At 48.4% G+C, this 15,847-nt stretch overlaps 1 protein-coding gene across 1 annotated transcript; it reads left to right on the top strand.

Annotated features, from left to right (window-relative positions):
• The first annotated feature begins 23 nt into the window (after positions 1-23).
• Positions 24-13,837, top strand: PIN1 (peptidylprolyl cis/trans isomerase, NIMA-interacting 1). The gene is made up of 4 exons (XM_075076188.1): positions 24-144; positions 2,431-2,631; positions 9,129-9,239; positions 12,542-13,837. The coding sequence occupies exons 1-4, from the start codon at positions 87-89 to the stop codon at positions 12,649-12,651; spliced, it is 480 nt and encodes a 159-aa protein (XP_074932289.1). The 5' UTR covers positions 24-86; the 3' UTR covers positions 12,652-13,837.
• The last annotated feature ends 2,010 nt before the right edge of the window (positions 13,838-15,847 follow it).

The raw sequence follows: 15,847 nt of genomic DNA, 5'->3' as shown, positions 1-15,847 counted from the left end.
GGGAGGGGGTGGGATCGCTCCGCCCCTCCCCGCGCCAATGGGGCCGGGCCGGGCGCGGGCGGTGCGGGAGGCGCAGCTGAGGGAAGATGGCGGAGGAGGAGAAGCTGCCCGCGGGCTGGGAGAAGCGCATGAGCCGCAGCTCCGGTACGGACGGCGGCGACGGGAGCGGAGGGGCTGGGGGGGTCGCCGCTACCGGGACGGTGAGCCGGGCCTCTCGGGGCATCGGGGGCCCGGCCAGGACCCCGGCGGAGGTGCAGCCCGGTGGGCCCGGCCTGGGCCTCGGCGGGGTTTGAGGGCTCTGAGCGGGCTCTGGGGGCGGCGGGGTCTGGGGAGCTGGGCTTGGGGCTGGCCTGAGAGCCTGGACGGGGGTATGCGGGGTGCCTGGCGTGGAGGCGGCCGTGCCTGAGGGGCGTCGTGCCCGAGTACCTCAAGCTGCGTCGGGGGTGGGGGGGTTTAGATTGGAAATTAGGAACAATTTCTGTACTGAAAGAGTGGTCAGGCACAGGAACAGGCTTCCCAGAGAGGTGGTGGAGTCCCCATCCCTGGTGGGGTTCAAAAAGCGTGTAGATGTGGTGCTTCAAGGCATCGTTTAGGAGGCCGGGAGGGGGGGGTTGGGTTGGTGGTTGGCCTTGATGATCCTCGAGGTCTTTTCCAACCTTATTGATGCTATGAAAGGCGGAGAGACCTGGGTCTGGCCTGGAGAAGAGAAGACTGAGGGGGGTTCTTATCAATGCTTATAAATATCTAAAGAGTGGGTGTCAAGGGGCTGGGCCGGGCTCTTTTCAGTGGTGCCCAATGCCAGGCCAAGGGGCAACGGGCACAAACGGGACGATGGGAAGCTCCACCTGAATATGAGGAGAAAATTCTTTCTTGTGCGGGTGCCAGAGCAGTGGCACAGGCTGCCCAGAGAGGCGGTGGAGTCTCCTTCCCTGGAGGTGTTCAAAAAACATGTCCTGGTGCTCTGGGGCATGGTTTAGGAGGCCTGGTGGTGTTAGGTTGGTGGTTGGACTTGATGATCCTAGAGGTCTTTTCCAACTTTAATGATTCCGTGATTCTATGATTCCTGAGAGTGTTGTCTGCTGGGGAGGGATAGCTGGGGCTGGGGAGGGGGGTTTGCTCTGTCTGGGGGTAGCTGGGGGAGGGAAGTGGTGCAGGAGAGAAGCTGCTCTCTACAAGGCCGGGTTGGAGCGTGGCAGGATGCTTTGCCCTTGGTGGGGCTGCCGGTGGCTCAGGGAGGGACGTTGTTGGTTAGGATGGTGCATTTAGTATAGTTCTGCCCTTTGCAGTGACAGCTTTCCATGCTTAGTGGCTGAAAAACAGTTCCTAGGAGGTCGTCTTCATCGACTTGGCTGCTGTACTCATTGTTTGAGGTGGGGATGATGAGTCTAGGGAGGCCGAGAGAGAACAGGGGCCCATGTGAACCCTCCTTTGCCAGAACTACCGGGGTTGAAGCGTCCTGGAGGGAGAGAGGGGGCTCCGTGGCTTGCTGCAGTTAGCGGGTTTAGGCTGTTGGTTGGGATTTAAATGGGCAACTCGGGCCCTTTGCTACGAGGTCGTAGCTTCCCCCACACAGCTCTGCTGTTGCAGTCCCTCACCTTGGTTTGCTTGGCTCTTTTCTCGAGACTAGTCTGCTTCTAGCTTCAGTGGAGAGCTTTGGGATGAATGATTTGCTAGCAGAAAATATCTTGATTGATGCTGTGAGTTACTGCAGGTAAATGCACGTGTGGCTTTGGGCACTGGAAGGCCTTTGAGCAGCAGAATTACCTGGCTTTAACGCTGAACATGTCAGGAGGTGCCTTCACAGGAGCTTCATTTTCTGCTACCCAGGGAAACCATGGATAACTTGTGCAGGAAGGTCTTATTTTCTGGTAGAAAAAAAGTGATTTTTCAGAAGGAAGGGTCTGTGCGATGCAAAGATGTGATCTTTGCTAACAGTAACTCGCCACGTTTGCTGCAGGATGTGCTTAACAGAGAGGCTTTACCCAGCTTCACCCTTGTAAATAGGGCTGAGGTGAAACACAGTCTTATCCCCAGGCCAGAAACCCAGCACAGTCCGCCTCCTCAGCAGTGGCAGGGTGTTGCCTGGGGGTGTTTATGGTTTCTGACTGTGTCAGTGGGTGTTTTGTCGCTGATCTGCATGAGCGTCGTGAATTGGAAAGACAGCTGGAGCCTGCTTCCGCGTGGGGCTGTTGCTTTGACTCAAGGCGTTTCCCGACGGAAGCGCTCGCGTAGGAAATCCTGTGGAGTTGTAAAGTCTTGTTTCTTACCTCGTGTGTTTGAGCCAATTGCGTGGATGTGGCCAGGCACTCACAGAAATCTCGTATTTGAGGTGCCTTTGGGGTCAGGAAGTTGATTCTTGGGGTCAAGAAGCTGATTCTTGGGGTCTGTCGGGAGCTTTTATTAAACCCCAGCCCCTCTCTCTGTCCGCAGGCCGTGTTTATTACTTCAACCACATCACAAATGCCAGCCAGTGGGAACGGCCCAGCGGCAGCGGGAAGAACGGCCAAGGGGAGCCTAGCAAAGTGCGATGTTCACATCTCTTGGTGAAACACAACCAGTCCAGAAGACCCTCGTCGTGGAGGCAGGAAAAGATCACGCGGACCAAAGATGAGGCACTGGAGCTTATAAATGGCAAGTAAATGCAGGAGAGAGAGAATATGATACTGTTGAAGGGGAAAAGTCATTATAAGGCTAGAATTGGACCCCGAGCTGAGGGGTTCAGTGTGTTGTGAACTTGATAAAGCAAAGTTTTTTAAGGCAAGTGATTTGAACATGGACTTTTACGTGGCCCAGCCACTTGGAGAAACGATTTTACTGTACGATTAAATGACGTAAAGATAGGTCCCAGCCCGTGTGTCCTCCCCTATGTGGTTTTTTTTTTTGTAATGTTATTTCAGAGGTTTGTTTGTATTTTCTTTGTAAATGTGTATCTTTATATTAAAAATAAAATTATTTAAAGCTAAAACAAATGTTCTTTAAACATTTCTTTTTATTTAATGTCACTTGACTCCTTGCCCTAACAGCAACTTAGAGTAAGTTCTAATTAACCTCTGCTTGAAATCAAGTTGCTTGTAGGAGGCAGTCGGCCTTGCGCGAGGCTGTGCGATGACCTGGCCGCTTGGGCTTTTCCCAAAGTGTTCTGGCTTGTGATCCGCTCTAGGAGCGAGGGCGCTGCGTGCCTTCCGCCATCGGTGGTGTTAATCTTTAGATGGTTTTTTTATTTCCTTGCAGCTCTGGCAGTAAAATTGAATTGATGTCACGTTTCTTTAAAGTTGAGGTTTTGATCTTAGGGAAGCAAGTTCAAAGTCCAGCTGTTACTACTGGCTTTTACCTCTTAGGATAAGGAATTTGGGGGCTTGGGGTGAGGTTTAAGTCAGTCCCAGTGATTGACTGATGAAACTGAGAGCGTGCTCTTTAGTGGGTGGCTTTGTCTCTTCTGGCAGCGAGGCTGCAAAGGCTAGCTGACGCGCCGCGAGCGGTGAGCACGCAGATATGGACCACAGTTCTGGGCCTGTGCTATCTTCTGTGGCTTCAGCAGTGAGGGAGGGAAGATAAGGAGGGTGTTTTGGCCATTGCCTTGGTCCTAACCAACAATCAGTTTAAGGACTTTCTTGTTTGAGAGACCTGGGAGGGGAAGTTTCTTTGCTAAATAATTTGAAGCAGCCAGGCAGTGACCAGCAGGTGGTATCTGCTCACCGCCTTTTGGAAGGGGAGGCTAAATTAACTGGCACAGGTGGGAATTTCCTTAGGGAATTGTCTCCTTTGGGTTAGGGTGGCTGAGAAAGCGTGACCGGAGGCGATAAAGCAGGATGCACGCCTAGTGCGGAGATCTGTGCCAAGGGAGTGGAGACTGTGGCAAAGATAGACTGAAATATTTCAGCCGAGCTGCAAATTCTGTCTCTCTCTTTCTTTCTTTTTTCTTTTTTTTTTAAAAAAAAAGAATAAAACTGTTTTAGAGCCATCTCTTGGAGCAGTGTTCATCAAAAGGCCAGCGTGGTGCTTTCTGCCAAGCAGAGATTAAATGATGCATGATGCTGGTGTCTTTTAATTGGGCCTTGAGGTACTTGGATCTTTGTAAGTGGGAATCACATTTTAGAAGGGAAACTTGGCTCGTTATCTCTAAACAGGTATTTCAGGAGCTTGTGATCAGGTAGGCTTTTTGATACGCGGGTGTTCTGTAAACTGGTTAGAGGCCTGAATAACGTTATTTGGGCTCAACAATTGTTGTAATTCTTTGGTTGGGTGCTTTACTTTGAGATGCCGCAGTTCTTAGCTACCTGGTAAGGTGGTGGGAAGAAACAGCTTAAGCTTTCCTTGGCTCGAAAGAATGAGATTAAGCTTGGCAGCTTCAGACCCTCCTCACTATCGAATAACTCCTTGTTTCGTAATCTCTCTGTGGTGTCTGAAGAGGAAAGAGTCGTGCTTAAAACTTTATTCACGTAAATACCCCGCTTGCCGTCTGGGTGAAGGCTGTTAGGGAGTTAATTCCTGTAACAGGAATACTGTTGTCAAAAAACCAAACCCCTAACCACCATTCTGTCCAAGTTTGTCTCCAATAAACACTATTCCTGGGAAGGTCATAGGGAACATCAGCTTATGATTAATTATTTTATGGTGGCTTCTTGCATATTGCTGTAATTTAAGTTTCTAGAATGGCTGAAACATACTGGGAGGATGCACGGCTTAGCTCTGCTACGGCTCCTGCCAGCCAGGCATCAAGGAACTTCTCTGAACAGATGTACTGTACCTGGTGAATGTAATTATAGCGCAGAATTGTCTAAGTAGGGCTCTGGGGAGGAATTCGCTCGACAGGCACAGCACCACACGTTTTCATGTTTTGTTTGGAGACCGGTTATGTCTGAGATCTCCCTCCAAATCTAGCTCTGGCGTTAATGCTTTATGCAATAAAAATCTGAGAAAGAAATTTGGTTCGGGAGCTCTCTGTTCCCGCAGGGGAGGGGACAATACCAAAGATAAATGTTTTCGGTAGGTGAACTTGACTGATGTCAAATATTCCATCTGATGGCTTTTCTCCAGTAATGAGGGAGGTGAGTCGAGAAGGATGGAGGGGTGCGTCGTCCGTGAATAATTCTTAATCCATTAAGAAAGTCGCAGTGGAGAATGAAATGTAGGTTAGCTCTCCCGTTGTGGTACAGCAGGAGTTGGAGGACTTGGCTCACCAGGTGCTTTTTTGATAGGTGGTAACATCGTCGGGAATGTGGGACTAGAAAGAAATTTCAGATTTGAGCCTGACCCTGATATTAAAGGTTGCGAAACCTCTTAGTCCCTTCTGCCAGCTTTATCAAGCGCCGTTTAAGAGGTGGTTAGGGTTCTGGCTGAATTTGCTGTGAAGGTTATCCCAGACCATCTTTGCTCTGGGGTGTAGAAACCCAGTTTCCAGCTAAATACTGCTTGTGATTGGTTTTAAGCCGGCGTTTCTTGCGTTCGTGTTGTTTAATTACTCAATTAAATTTAATTTCTTCCTGATGTTGACCTCTCAGTGGATTTAGAGAGCCCTGCTCTTTACCAGCCTGTTTTTGCACACTGAGCCAACCGGGCTTTTAGTTTCTGGTAATGTAGGTCATCTGTTCTGCTGTTTCTGCTCTTGGCCCTCCTTTGCACTTCAGTTCCGATTAATCTTTCTTGAGCGTGGGTTCATCGTGGTATGCAATATTCCAGATTAGCTCTTGGCAGTGCCTTCTACTGTGGCATTTACCACTGCCCTTCCCTCTGCTGAGGATACCACAGTTTCAGTGCTGCACTTCTCGCTTTTAAAGTCATACTGCTGGTTTTGGAGTTCCTTGTAATTCTGCATCTAGGTCCTCCTCTTCCCGATGGACCTCTGCATACATCAGACTTTTTTTCTTGTGGCTGCTTTGCAGATCCGTGTGTGAGTTTGCTTGGTGTTGTTGGATCTTGCTTAGTTGTTCAGGTCACGTTTAATATTCTGATCCTCCTTTCTGCTGACAGTGCTTCCCCACCCTCCAGCTCGTTATTTGCACGTTTCGTTAGCTTACCCGTTTCTTGTTGCACAGTCAGCTGGGATTCATCCCAAAGATCAGTCCCCAAAAGCTTCACTTCCCCGACACTCCCCATTTCAGCACAATCCAATGCCATTCTTCATCATGTTCTCTTTGCACTCATCTCCCATTATTCAATTTTGCTTACGCCTGGAGGTTTTTTAAGGTGTAGTTTATTAAAACCCGGACAGTTCCTCATCTGCATAACTTGTTCTAAACGGCTGAGATCATCTGGGGAAAAGGCTTGTTAATCCCACTTTGCAAAGTTTAGACAGCGTGTCTTGTTCTGGCAGAGGTGAGGACAGCTGCCTCAGCCTTAGGCTTTATCCAGCAGAACGCTCATCTCATTGACAGGCAGATTTTGCTCTCAGGCTGGTCACTAGCGTAAAATTAGGGGGTTTTAATAACTAAATCCTATTTCAATATGTAGTTGACTGGCTTTCTCCACAAGCTCTTTACCCCTCAAAACCTGCTGGTGTGACCAGGGCAGGCAGTTTTTGGATATAAATCACTCTGATCCTTAATTTGGATGCTTTATTAGTTTAACTTCAGTATCTTAAAGCTGTAATCCCTGACACTTCTGCATGTGACGGGTACTTGCTGGGGACTGGCGGCTTTGTGCACGTGTTTGTTGGTGGTGCAAGTAGGTATTTTTAGGATAAACTCCTGTTTTGTCAACAAGCAGGCTGTTTACGCTCAAGCAGCTTAGTTTAGTAGGATGAACCCATATCTGTTTCTTTCCTAAAACGTAGGAATGCTGTGAACTGTCTTCCACCCCGATAAATAACCCTTATTGCCTTTTTAACACAGGATAAGTAGGTGTTGTCTTAAGTTTTGTAGAGTTTCAGACTTTCACCTTAGTCTTTCTCCACCTGTTCGTGTGTGCTTGAGGCAGCGGGTGGGATAAACGTGTCTAATCTCCCTTCGGTGACAATACCGCTGCTGGTGTTTGCTGTTGAAGCAGGTTACGTGCTCTAGGAGTTAAGATAACTTTCTATGGCTTTTGAATTCTATTCAGGACCCCCGTTTAAAAATAAAAATCTCGAACAAGAGGTGATCAATCTGCTATCCCCATTTTTTTGGTAGCTCTTCTTCCTGGCCGGTCCAGCTGGAAAAGCAAACCTAGCTGTCCTGAACGCCTTGCTGAATTCAAAGATTTAGGCTAGTGGCAGCTGATTTAATGAGGGAAAATGGGCTGTAGGCTAGAAGACTAATCTGAAGACTGAAAATCCCTTTGTTTTGGTCTTGCAAGCATTAAACTGCAATAAAGGGGTTCGTTCCAAAGCCGATAGCCTGCTTTTTCAGTTGCTGCTGGATACCCCAACCTTCATTCTCTCATTAAGGAATATTTTCTTATCTGCCCCCAGCCCTCACAGGTATATTCTCCGGTGTATACAAGTCTATAGCATTAAAATGAGCTGGAAAAGACTTATTTCCTCATTCTTTTGCATCAGAAATTGTCCTCTTCCTCTTGTGAGAGCATCCCTCCAAATAATAAAGCCTAGCTCTTGAATTACATGCGTGACCCTTTTCCAGTGGGGATCTTCCATTGCTTGCAGTTGGAATAAATCATGCTCAGCCCATTTTTTTCATATTATTTTATTTTTTTAGAGGCTTATCTAGCAAAGTGCAGGCTCTTTATACATGCAGGCTGCAGGGCTTACATGGGAGTGACCTGAAATAGAAAGTTTGGTTATCAAAACCAGGAGACTTAATAGCTTTGAGGGGGTAGAACAACACTGCTGTTTCTCTGTTCAAGAAAATCACCTGCCCCTCAGTATCTCTTTTTGAAGGTGGAAGACTCTTTAGGTCTAAAATCGAAGGCAGTCAGGCTTTGCTGGTTCTTTCAAAAGCTGACGGGAGGTTTCTGGAAAGAAGGATTTAAAAATTAAACAGCTCTCTAGTGAGAAATAAGTTTAACTGCATTTCACCTGGTGTGGAGAGTTGCTTTGGGCTGGGAGCTGGAGCGCGGGTCTGGGGGCTGTTCCTCTGCGCTTCAGGGCACACGTGGACCGATTCCTCCGGGAGATGCTCCCCTGCGTAGAATACATGGGTGAACGATTTTCGCAATGTAATTTAGTCTTAATTGATCATCTTGGGTAGTCAGTTTGGTCTTGTGGTCCAAAGCGTAGAAGGCAAGGCCCTCTGGCAGGAGCAGGCTGCCTTGGGAAGGTGGGGGGTTAACCGGCAGCCGGACCTACAGCAGATAGAACTGCTCTTCGCAGGCTTCGAGTCCAGCTTAAACGGCTCTCCTCGTGCAGGAACATTTCTTGCAGCCGGTACTAAATGCTGTTTTGGTGGGGGGTGGCTGCAAGTGCGACCAGAGAGGGCTTGGGATTTTGATGTGTGGTTACGCTCCTTTTAAGGAAGGAGCTGGTTGAGTTCCATGAAACTAAACAGGAGTTTCTCGTCTCGAGAATCAATGAAAATCTGCCTCACGCGGTGTTAAGGGATACATCAGTGGCACTTGTGCTTTGCCCATCTCCGAGAGCAGTCAGGATCTGTAATTAGCGGCTCCCCAATCATGTTATCAAGCTGTTGACTGGAAAATATGATTTATCTCCTAGGTTTTCGTGTTATGAGTTAGCAGGGTGTTTTTTTGCTCATTCAGGAAGATTCATAACAGTGAGGCAGAGCTCTCGGTTAAACCTACGAATATTTCTTAACTGACCTTTTAAAAAGCTGTCTTGACAAATAATTCACTCCTCGGGGATTCTTCATGCTCATTCTCCTACTGAGGTGAGCCCTTCTGAAATCAAAAGCTCATCTATTCTGAAGCCCAATAATAAATTCCCATGCTTCAGGGGCAGTAGGAGGTGGAATCACCATTTTTTATTTCATGGAAGCTTAAATAGAACCGGGCCACGGTGCAAAGGTGGAAACGTGCTTGGGCAAAAAATAAAGTGCTTTTGGGGTGTTATGAAAGTTTAGTTCTGGCTCTGGCGTCTTTCAGGAGGTTTGAAAACCTCTCTGCGTGCACGTGGTGTGTGTCCGTGGCTGTGCCCTTCTTGCTGTGGGATGTCATGCTTAAGGTGAGGGTTTTGGGTGGTTTTTTTGGTCTTTCCCTGTTTTTCCTTCTCCTGACAGAATTATTCCCTGTATTTACAGGCTACATCCAGAAGATAAAATCGGGAGAAGAGGATTTTGAATCTCTCGCTTCCCAGTTTAGCGACTGCAGCTCGGCAAAAGCAGGAGGCGACCTGGGTGCATTTGGAAGAGGTGAGTCGAGCTCAGCCTGGCAGCGTGAACACCAGATCAAGATTACAGGGTTGATGCTGATCTTCTTGGCAGGGGGTGGGGTTTAATAATGCACCCCGCTGCTGGGGGAATGAACATGAAAATGGATTTATATGCTAGGCGGCCTGCTGTGCAGGAAATGTAGTTTGATGCCTAGAAGTTAAACCAATTAGGAATGCAACCGTAATATTATTCTAGGCAGAGAGGCAACGTTGTGCAAACGCCCTTCGTGAAATTGGCTTTTCCCTCTGGAAAAGGATTTTCCGGCTACACTGAATGGAAATCCAGTTGCACAGCATAATGAGCCATGAATAAGGAGAAAGTGGATAAGTCGTGCTAACGGCACGCCAGATAAATAATTTGGCATTCTAAGCTTCAGTGAGAAAGCTGTTAACAAGTCGTGGAAATAAGAACAATTCACAGCCTGCCGAAATAATGTTGCTGGTGAGAGATTTTGTTACAGGATTATTGATCAGTGCAATGAGGGAGCGACGACAGAAAGCTCGGGGATGCTTCTTCATTAATGAGATTTGCTGGTGTGGGAGGAAGAATCTTTGGGATGGGAAAGTGTAACATTGAAACCTCTTTTGCTTTATCTTACGAATGCTTTTTGCAGTAATTTCCACTAGGAGGAAAATAGAAAGCAATTGCGTCATGAGTACAGCTACAATATTCAAAGAACAACCCAAAATCTCTTTATAGCGAGAGTGTACATGCATATTTTATTTGAAGACGGCCAAGAAAGGTTCCCGCCAAGGAGAGCGAATGCTCTATTTATTGTTACAATCTATGCCCCAAAGTCACAGGGACTTGCAGCGATCCCAGAGGGGGATCTGTAGTCAGAGCTGTCCGCATCCGAAGCAGTGAGCTGCAGTCCGGCGTGTCCTTTTAGTGGAAGCCTTTTTCCTAAGCTCACGCTCAGAGTTCGTGGACTGAAGCATTCAGAAGCTCGCCTCATCTCGCCCTGCAGCAAGTATACAGGTTTTGCAGGAGATTTTGCACACCTGCCTCGTCATGCCAGGCTTTTACCCCACTTAGGATGTCCCAGGAATACTAAACACACCAGCGGGCTCGCTGCTGCTGCAGACGTAACCATGGAAGGGCCTCCAGAGATGCTCTTTAGGCCCCTGCTCCCTGAAGCCCACCCAGCTTTGGCAGGTGGAACTATGCAGGAATGTGGTTTGGGGGGGGTTTTCCCCCACCAAAATACTGTATTTAATCACTGTTCCTTTTTAGGGTGCAGGTCAGCAACAGTTCCTTCCTCTACCAGGCCCTTTCAGGCAGGGCTAAAGAGAGATATGTTATTGCCTATAATGAAACGTTAACCCTAGGGTGCTGCGTCTGCTGGTTGGGGTTCAGCAGAAACTCAGCTCATTGTGCTCTTTGGAGATGTACGGAAAGAGATTTATACTGATTTTCTGGCTGCACCAAATTGTAAAGAAACGTTGCAAAAGCCAGTTTCCACTAGATGGCATTGGAACCATGCGTGGTGGCCAAAACCCTGCGCTGTCGCTCCATCCCCCTCTCTGCCTCTCTCTTTTTTTTTTTTTTTTTTTTCTTCTTACTGGGCTGAAAATGTAATTTGTTAGAACTTGGAGCACTGGTTACTTCAGAGGTGAAGTTATTAAAACATTTCAATTTGTCTTCCTGAAACCCTTCAAAAAAGTCATGTTTCTGCTTGAGGAAGACCACTGTGGTGCAGCAGGGAGGCTGTTGCCTCATCTGAAGTCAAGATTTCAGGTCCTAGTGGAAAAAACCAAAACAATTCAGGTGGCGAGGCAGGTCTGCCTGACAGCGAATGATGTCGGCTTTGTACCCAAAGCTTACAAGCCAGGCAAGCTGCTCCCCTCTCCTGGTAATTAATCTAAATGCTGAAATGAGAGAAGCAAAACTCTGGAAAACCGTGTGCATCGGGTCACTTCAGTAATAAACCCCCCCCCTTTTTTTTTTTTTAAGGGGAAAATACCAAGCCAAAGGTATTCCTCATCCTGAAAGGGAGGAATTGAGCATCTCTTGTGGCACCTGACTGCCTTGCTAGAGAAGGGGGTGGGGATGGATGGAGGTCCTGAAATAAAACCTAAATTCTGGAGATGCTGCTGGGCTAGACGCGACGCGTCTGGGATGTGTGGTCTTTGAAAGGGTCGGGAAGGTTTAGTTTGCAAAGAGATTAGCGTATGGCTGCAACGTCTGCTGAGGATCCAGCTGTCAGGCTGCCTAAAAGCTTTCTGCAGCCCCCTCCTAATGTGCTGCAGAGTCCAAAGCTACAGCACCGCCTCGGAGCTTGGAGACAAGGGTCATAAACTTAACAGGAGATGGATGCTGCGTTTTTGGCAAGACGCTGCTCTGTACATCTCCTCAGGCATCTCGAGGCAAGCTTGGCAAGCGTGGTCAGGGCTAAGAGCTAAGTAAGGGTTCCCTCTGTGCCTGGGGGACTGTCGCCTCCCGGCCTTCCCTCGCAGGCATCTTGTCCTTCTGCTGAAGCTTTTGCCGAGAACCCCCCGGTGAGACTTTGACCTGTTGGTAACAGTAAAACCTCATTATTTTGTCTGGGGTGGGCAGTTTTTCTGCTCTACTTTCTGTCACAGGAAACTGGGCAAAAATACTGTCCCCCTTGGACCCCCGCCCTGCAACAGGCTGGTGTTTCTCCTCTTGACTTGAATTATCCTGGCTGAGCACTTGTGCTGCTTATTCCTTCCGCCCCACTGCAGAGCTGCGGTAGTTGCACTCGTGAATCCCCGCACGGGGTCCTTCCTCCAAGCACCTCTGGCTTTCCTGAGCCTGGATTACTAAACCTCCTGAAACTGAGTGACTTGGAGGCTGGAGCCTTAAGAGCAGTTCTTATCTAGGTCATGACATTATCTACGTGTGCCTTGTAAATTATTTAGCGCAGCTTGTAATGCACACCGCATCCATTCCCCCTGCGTACCTGGAGGGCACACGGGACTGGAAGACGAACATCCACTTGTGCCAGTGAGTCTGCAGAACAGAGATCCTCTGCCGTCTGGGTCCGCAGCTCTCTGAGTATCTTTCCTTGCTGCAGTGATGTCTGTAGGATCTGAACAACCCTCCCTGTTTAAAAAAGAAAGTCTGTGTACATGCATGTGTGAATGAGTTGTTTTGAATCATCTTCAGGGACTAGATGAAAACAAACACCCCCCGCAAGTTATTAATTGGTGACTTTGTTGTTTGCCTGGAAGCTGTCTTCATTTGAGGCTTGCTTGCTCAGAAAGATCTTCCATTTGTTGCTGAGCTTAATTGAACTTTCTGGTGTCTGCTCTCTGCAGGTCAGATGCAGAAACCTTTTGAAGATGCCTCATTTGCGCTGAGGGCTGGTGAGATGAGCGGACCAGTTTTCACAGAATCAGGGATCCACATCATCCTACGCACAGAGTGAAGTGCCTTGGTGACATGTAGAAAGGAAAGGGTGAGGGGAAGAAAGGAAAAAAAAATAAAACCCACAAAACAAAAGCTACTCCAACCCTGCATTCTCCCAAATGAACTTCATATTCAGTTTAAAACAAAAAAAAAAAAAACCAAAAAAAAAAAGCCCAGCTCATTTCATATCTCAATATCTTCTGTGGCACCTGACACGATGTTTTTCACCTGCAGAGATGCATGGTTAGCCAAGGGTTGAGAACACAATCAAAATAAGACGGGTAGCACCTTTCATAAGCAGAGAGAATGTTTAAAAACAACATTTCTGGCATGCCACAGCTGCTTGAGTTATATTGACATGTCTCCTAAGCCGAGGAGTTGTCAACGCTAAAGGTCACCCTTCAGTGCTTCCCACGTCCACCCTGTTAGAGACGCAGAGTATTTATTGCAGTGCGGCACCGATGCTGGCGAAGCTGACTTGTGAACTCTGGTGCTACGACGGAATGAACTCCCCAACCCCTCTGCATGTTTGCTTAAACGCATTTATAACCCGAACGAACGGTATTTGCTCTGCAGTCCGGTCTGTTGGTTTGTAGAACTGATTTACTTAAAGCCATTCATCAATTGACCGTAAGATATCAAAATCGATGAGCCAGCTTAGCGCGGGGCACCCATCCCTCGGTGTCCGTCCATAGCTTCCCTTAATGCAGCTGTCTCGGGGAGCGTCGTCCCTTGTCCCGTCACGCGGTGGCACCGGGAGCTCTCTCTGCACCTGCCACTGCTTTGACTCTAAAACTTGAAGATGCCTTTCGGTTCCGAATACAAACGAGAGAGGCTAACGGCCAGTAGTTCCCACTGCAGGAAGATCAGTGCCAGCCCGAGCTGTGTAGCGGTACGTAGGATGCTGTGTGCTTCCCATTCCAGCCTGGAGTCACTCCATTATTTAGCCATGACAGTGCCATTCTGTAGGGCAGAATGTATTGTGGATTTTCAGTTTTAGCTAGAAGGCTGTTGTTTTTTCTCAAGCTCCTCTCGATCAACTTGTGGTTTAGACACTGTAAGTCGTTGTTTTCCGGTTACACTGCATTGCTTATGTTTAGTGAAATAAAAAGGGGGCGGGGGGGGAATCCTAGCTTTGGTCCGATGCAAACCAGCTGTATAGTTCCAGTTCTCTTAAGCAGAAAATAAAGCCCTCTCCAATTAAACATTTCAAGAGCTCTGGTATTGATTATTTCTCCTCCTCTGCCCGCAGAGATCTCGTTGCTTCTATTAGAACAAACAAAAAACCTCTGCAATACGTGCTGAGTTGGCTCTTGTTGGTTTGGGTTTGTTTGGGGTTTTGTTTTTAATCCTAAAATGGAACTGTGGCTTGCACGGTGCTAAGAACAACTTCTCCAAATGTGTCTCAAGCTATTAGCTAGGATTCTTTAATCTCTTGTTGTCGTGGGGGTCTCCTGCTTCGCATCGAGTCGATGTCTTGTTTCGTAAGAGCTGTTTAAATGCTCGTGCAAGGTGTTACTTCAGATAAGGTAAAATCAGCACTTCTAGTGCCATTTAATAACTGCTTCCTGCTTCTCCTCAGTTCTGCAAGTGAAGGGGTTCCACCTGTGGTATGAAATCAGCCGCTACAGAGAGCGGCTCCTCGGCGTGTTGTTTGTTTGGTTTTTCTCTAAAATTCCCGTTTTGGAGCTGGGCAAAGGCAACATTTCCTCCGTACTCTTGACACCTCCTCCCTACTCTCTCCAGTTACTGCGATCGCCAAAACCAAACATCTGAATATCGCTTGCGGTTCTGCTCTTTGCTGGTTGTGCTGGCGAGACGGAAGGCTCTTGCGCATCGGATAAAAGTTTGTTTCCATAGCTACGCATTGATTTTTTTTTTCCCCCAAAAAAATAAATAGATAAGAAAAAATATCCAGCTCAGGCTGACAAGCAGGTGAGAACTTCAAAGCGAAAAATTACCTCAACTAACTGTGTGGTAGGAGGAAAGCAGGATCAAAGGTAAATAAATAAAGGCAAGCAGAGGTGTCATCTCTGTCTGGAACTGTGGTATTACAGTACGAGCGGCGGCAGCCAAGCATCTTTCTGCGGCTGCAGAGCTTTTGCTTTCCAGCTCTCGTTCCTGCTGCAGCCGGGTGATCCCAGCACCGGGTTCAGACCTTCATCGGAAGGTTGGAAGCAGGATGGGGATCGCCTCTGACCACACGCGAACGGTTGATGAGGTGGCTGTGAGAGAAAGAGAACGTGGAGAGTTTTGAGGTGGGGGTGAAGATGCTACCGGGGTTTTTCTATTATTGTCCAAGGCAGCGGGTTTGCAAAGCGTGAAGACCTCGCAGCGGCAAGCTGTGGGGCTTCTGTGCGCCGGCTTCTAAAAAGTGCTTGTCGATAGTTGGGGATGTTGTTTAGGATATTTACTACTGCTGAAAGCACCCAAAGCGTAATGCTTCGGGGGCTTTGCTGTGCACTGGGGTCCAAGGGGCCTCTCAGGGAAGAATAAGTGCCTTTGGGATATCCTGCCGGCATTGCTCAAGGTGGAAACTGCAGAGTAAGCAGGTTTAATGGCACTCGGTTCTCCGTGTAGCTGTGAATTGGCCGTATCCAGCCCTGCGCTGTGCCGAGGAGAGCTGCCCTGTGGCGCTGGGCAGCGGCGTATCGGTAGCTGGCGCTTCATCCAGCGATGCTGTTTTGGCTTGGCCCTTCCATTTCCCGGCAGCGAGACCTTGCTGAAACCTTTGGCAGCGCAAGCGGGGAGGATGGGAGCTTCTCCCAAGGCTCTGCTCGCAGCTGTGGTGTCGGTTATGCTAGGATTTGGGTGCAGCTCCGCTCGGGAACTGGCGTGGCACCCTGGGACCTGGTTTTTTATTTGCAGGGGTCATAAACTATGAGCTGCTTTGGTCTCCTGCCCTTTCCCCGGGAACACGCGCTTGTTGCTGCGCTCAGCGAGCGCCTGCGATATAGTAACCTGATTTGGCGTGCTGTCATGGCCTGGATTCGGGTCCCTTCCTGGTACCGCTGCTGGGTGAGATACGGAGCAGCACGGCTCCGTCTAGCCCTGTTCCTGCAGGGGACCCTGGCTCGGTACTCCAAATGCATGTCAACCCTTGGACTCAGTCACTGGAGCGGTGACACTAACAGTAACCGCTTCTGACTGTATCATGTTTGAAGCCTTCGCTTCTCCAGAAGGATCATTTAAGGGATTTCTTCTGGTTTGTCTCC

This window comes from Phalacrocorax aristotelis, chromosome 28 (genome assembly GCF_949628215.1).
Source record: "Phalacrocorax aristotelis chromosome 28, bGulAri2.1, whole genome shotgun sequence".
NCBI lineage: Eukaryota > Metazoa > Chordata > Aves > Suliformes > Phalacrocoracidae > Phalacrocorax > Phalacrocorax aristotelis.
The sequence above is the reverse complement of the archived record's forward strand: the minus strand, read 5'-3'. Positions and strand labels throughout refer to the sequence as shown.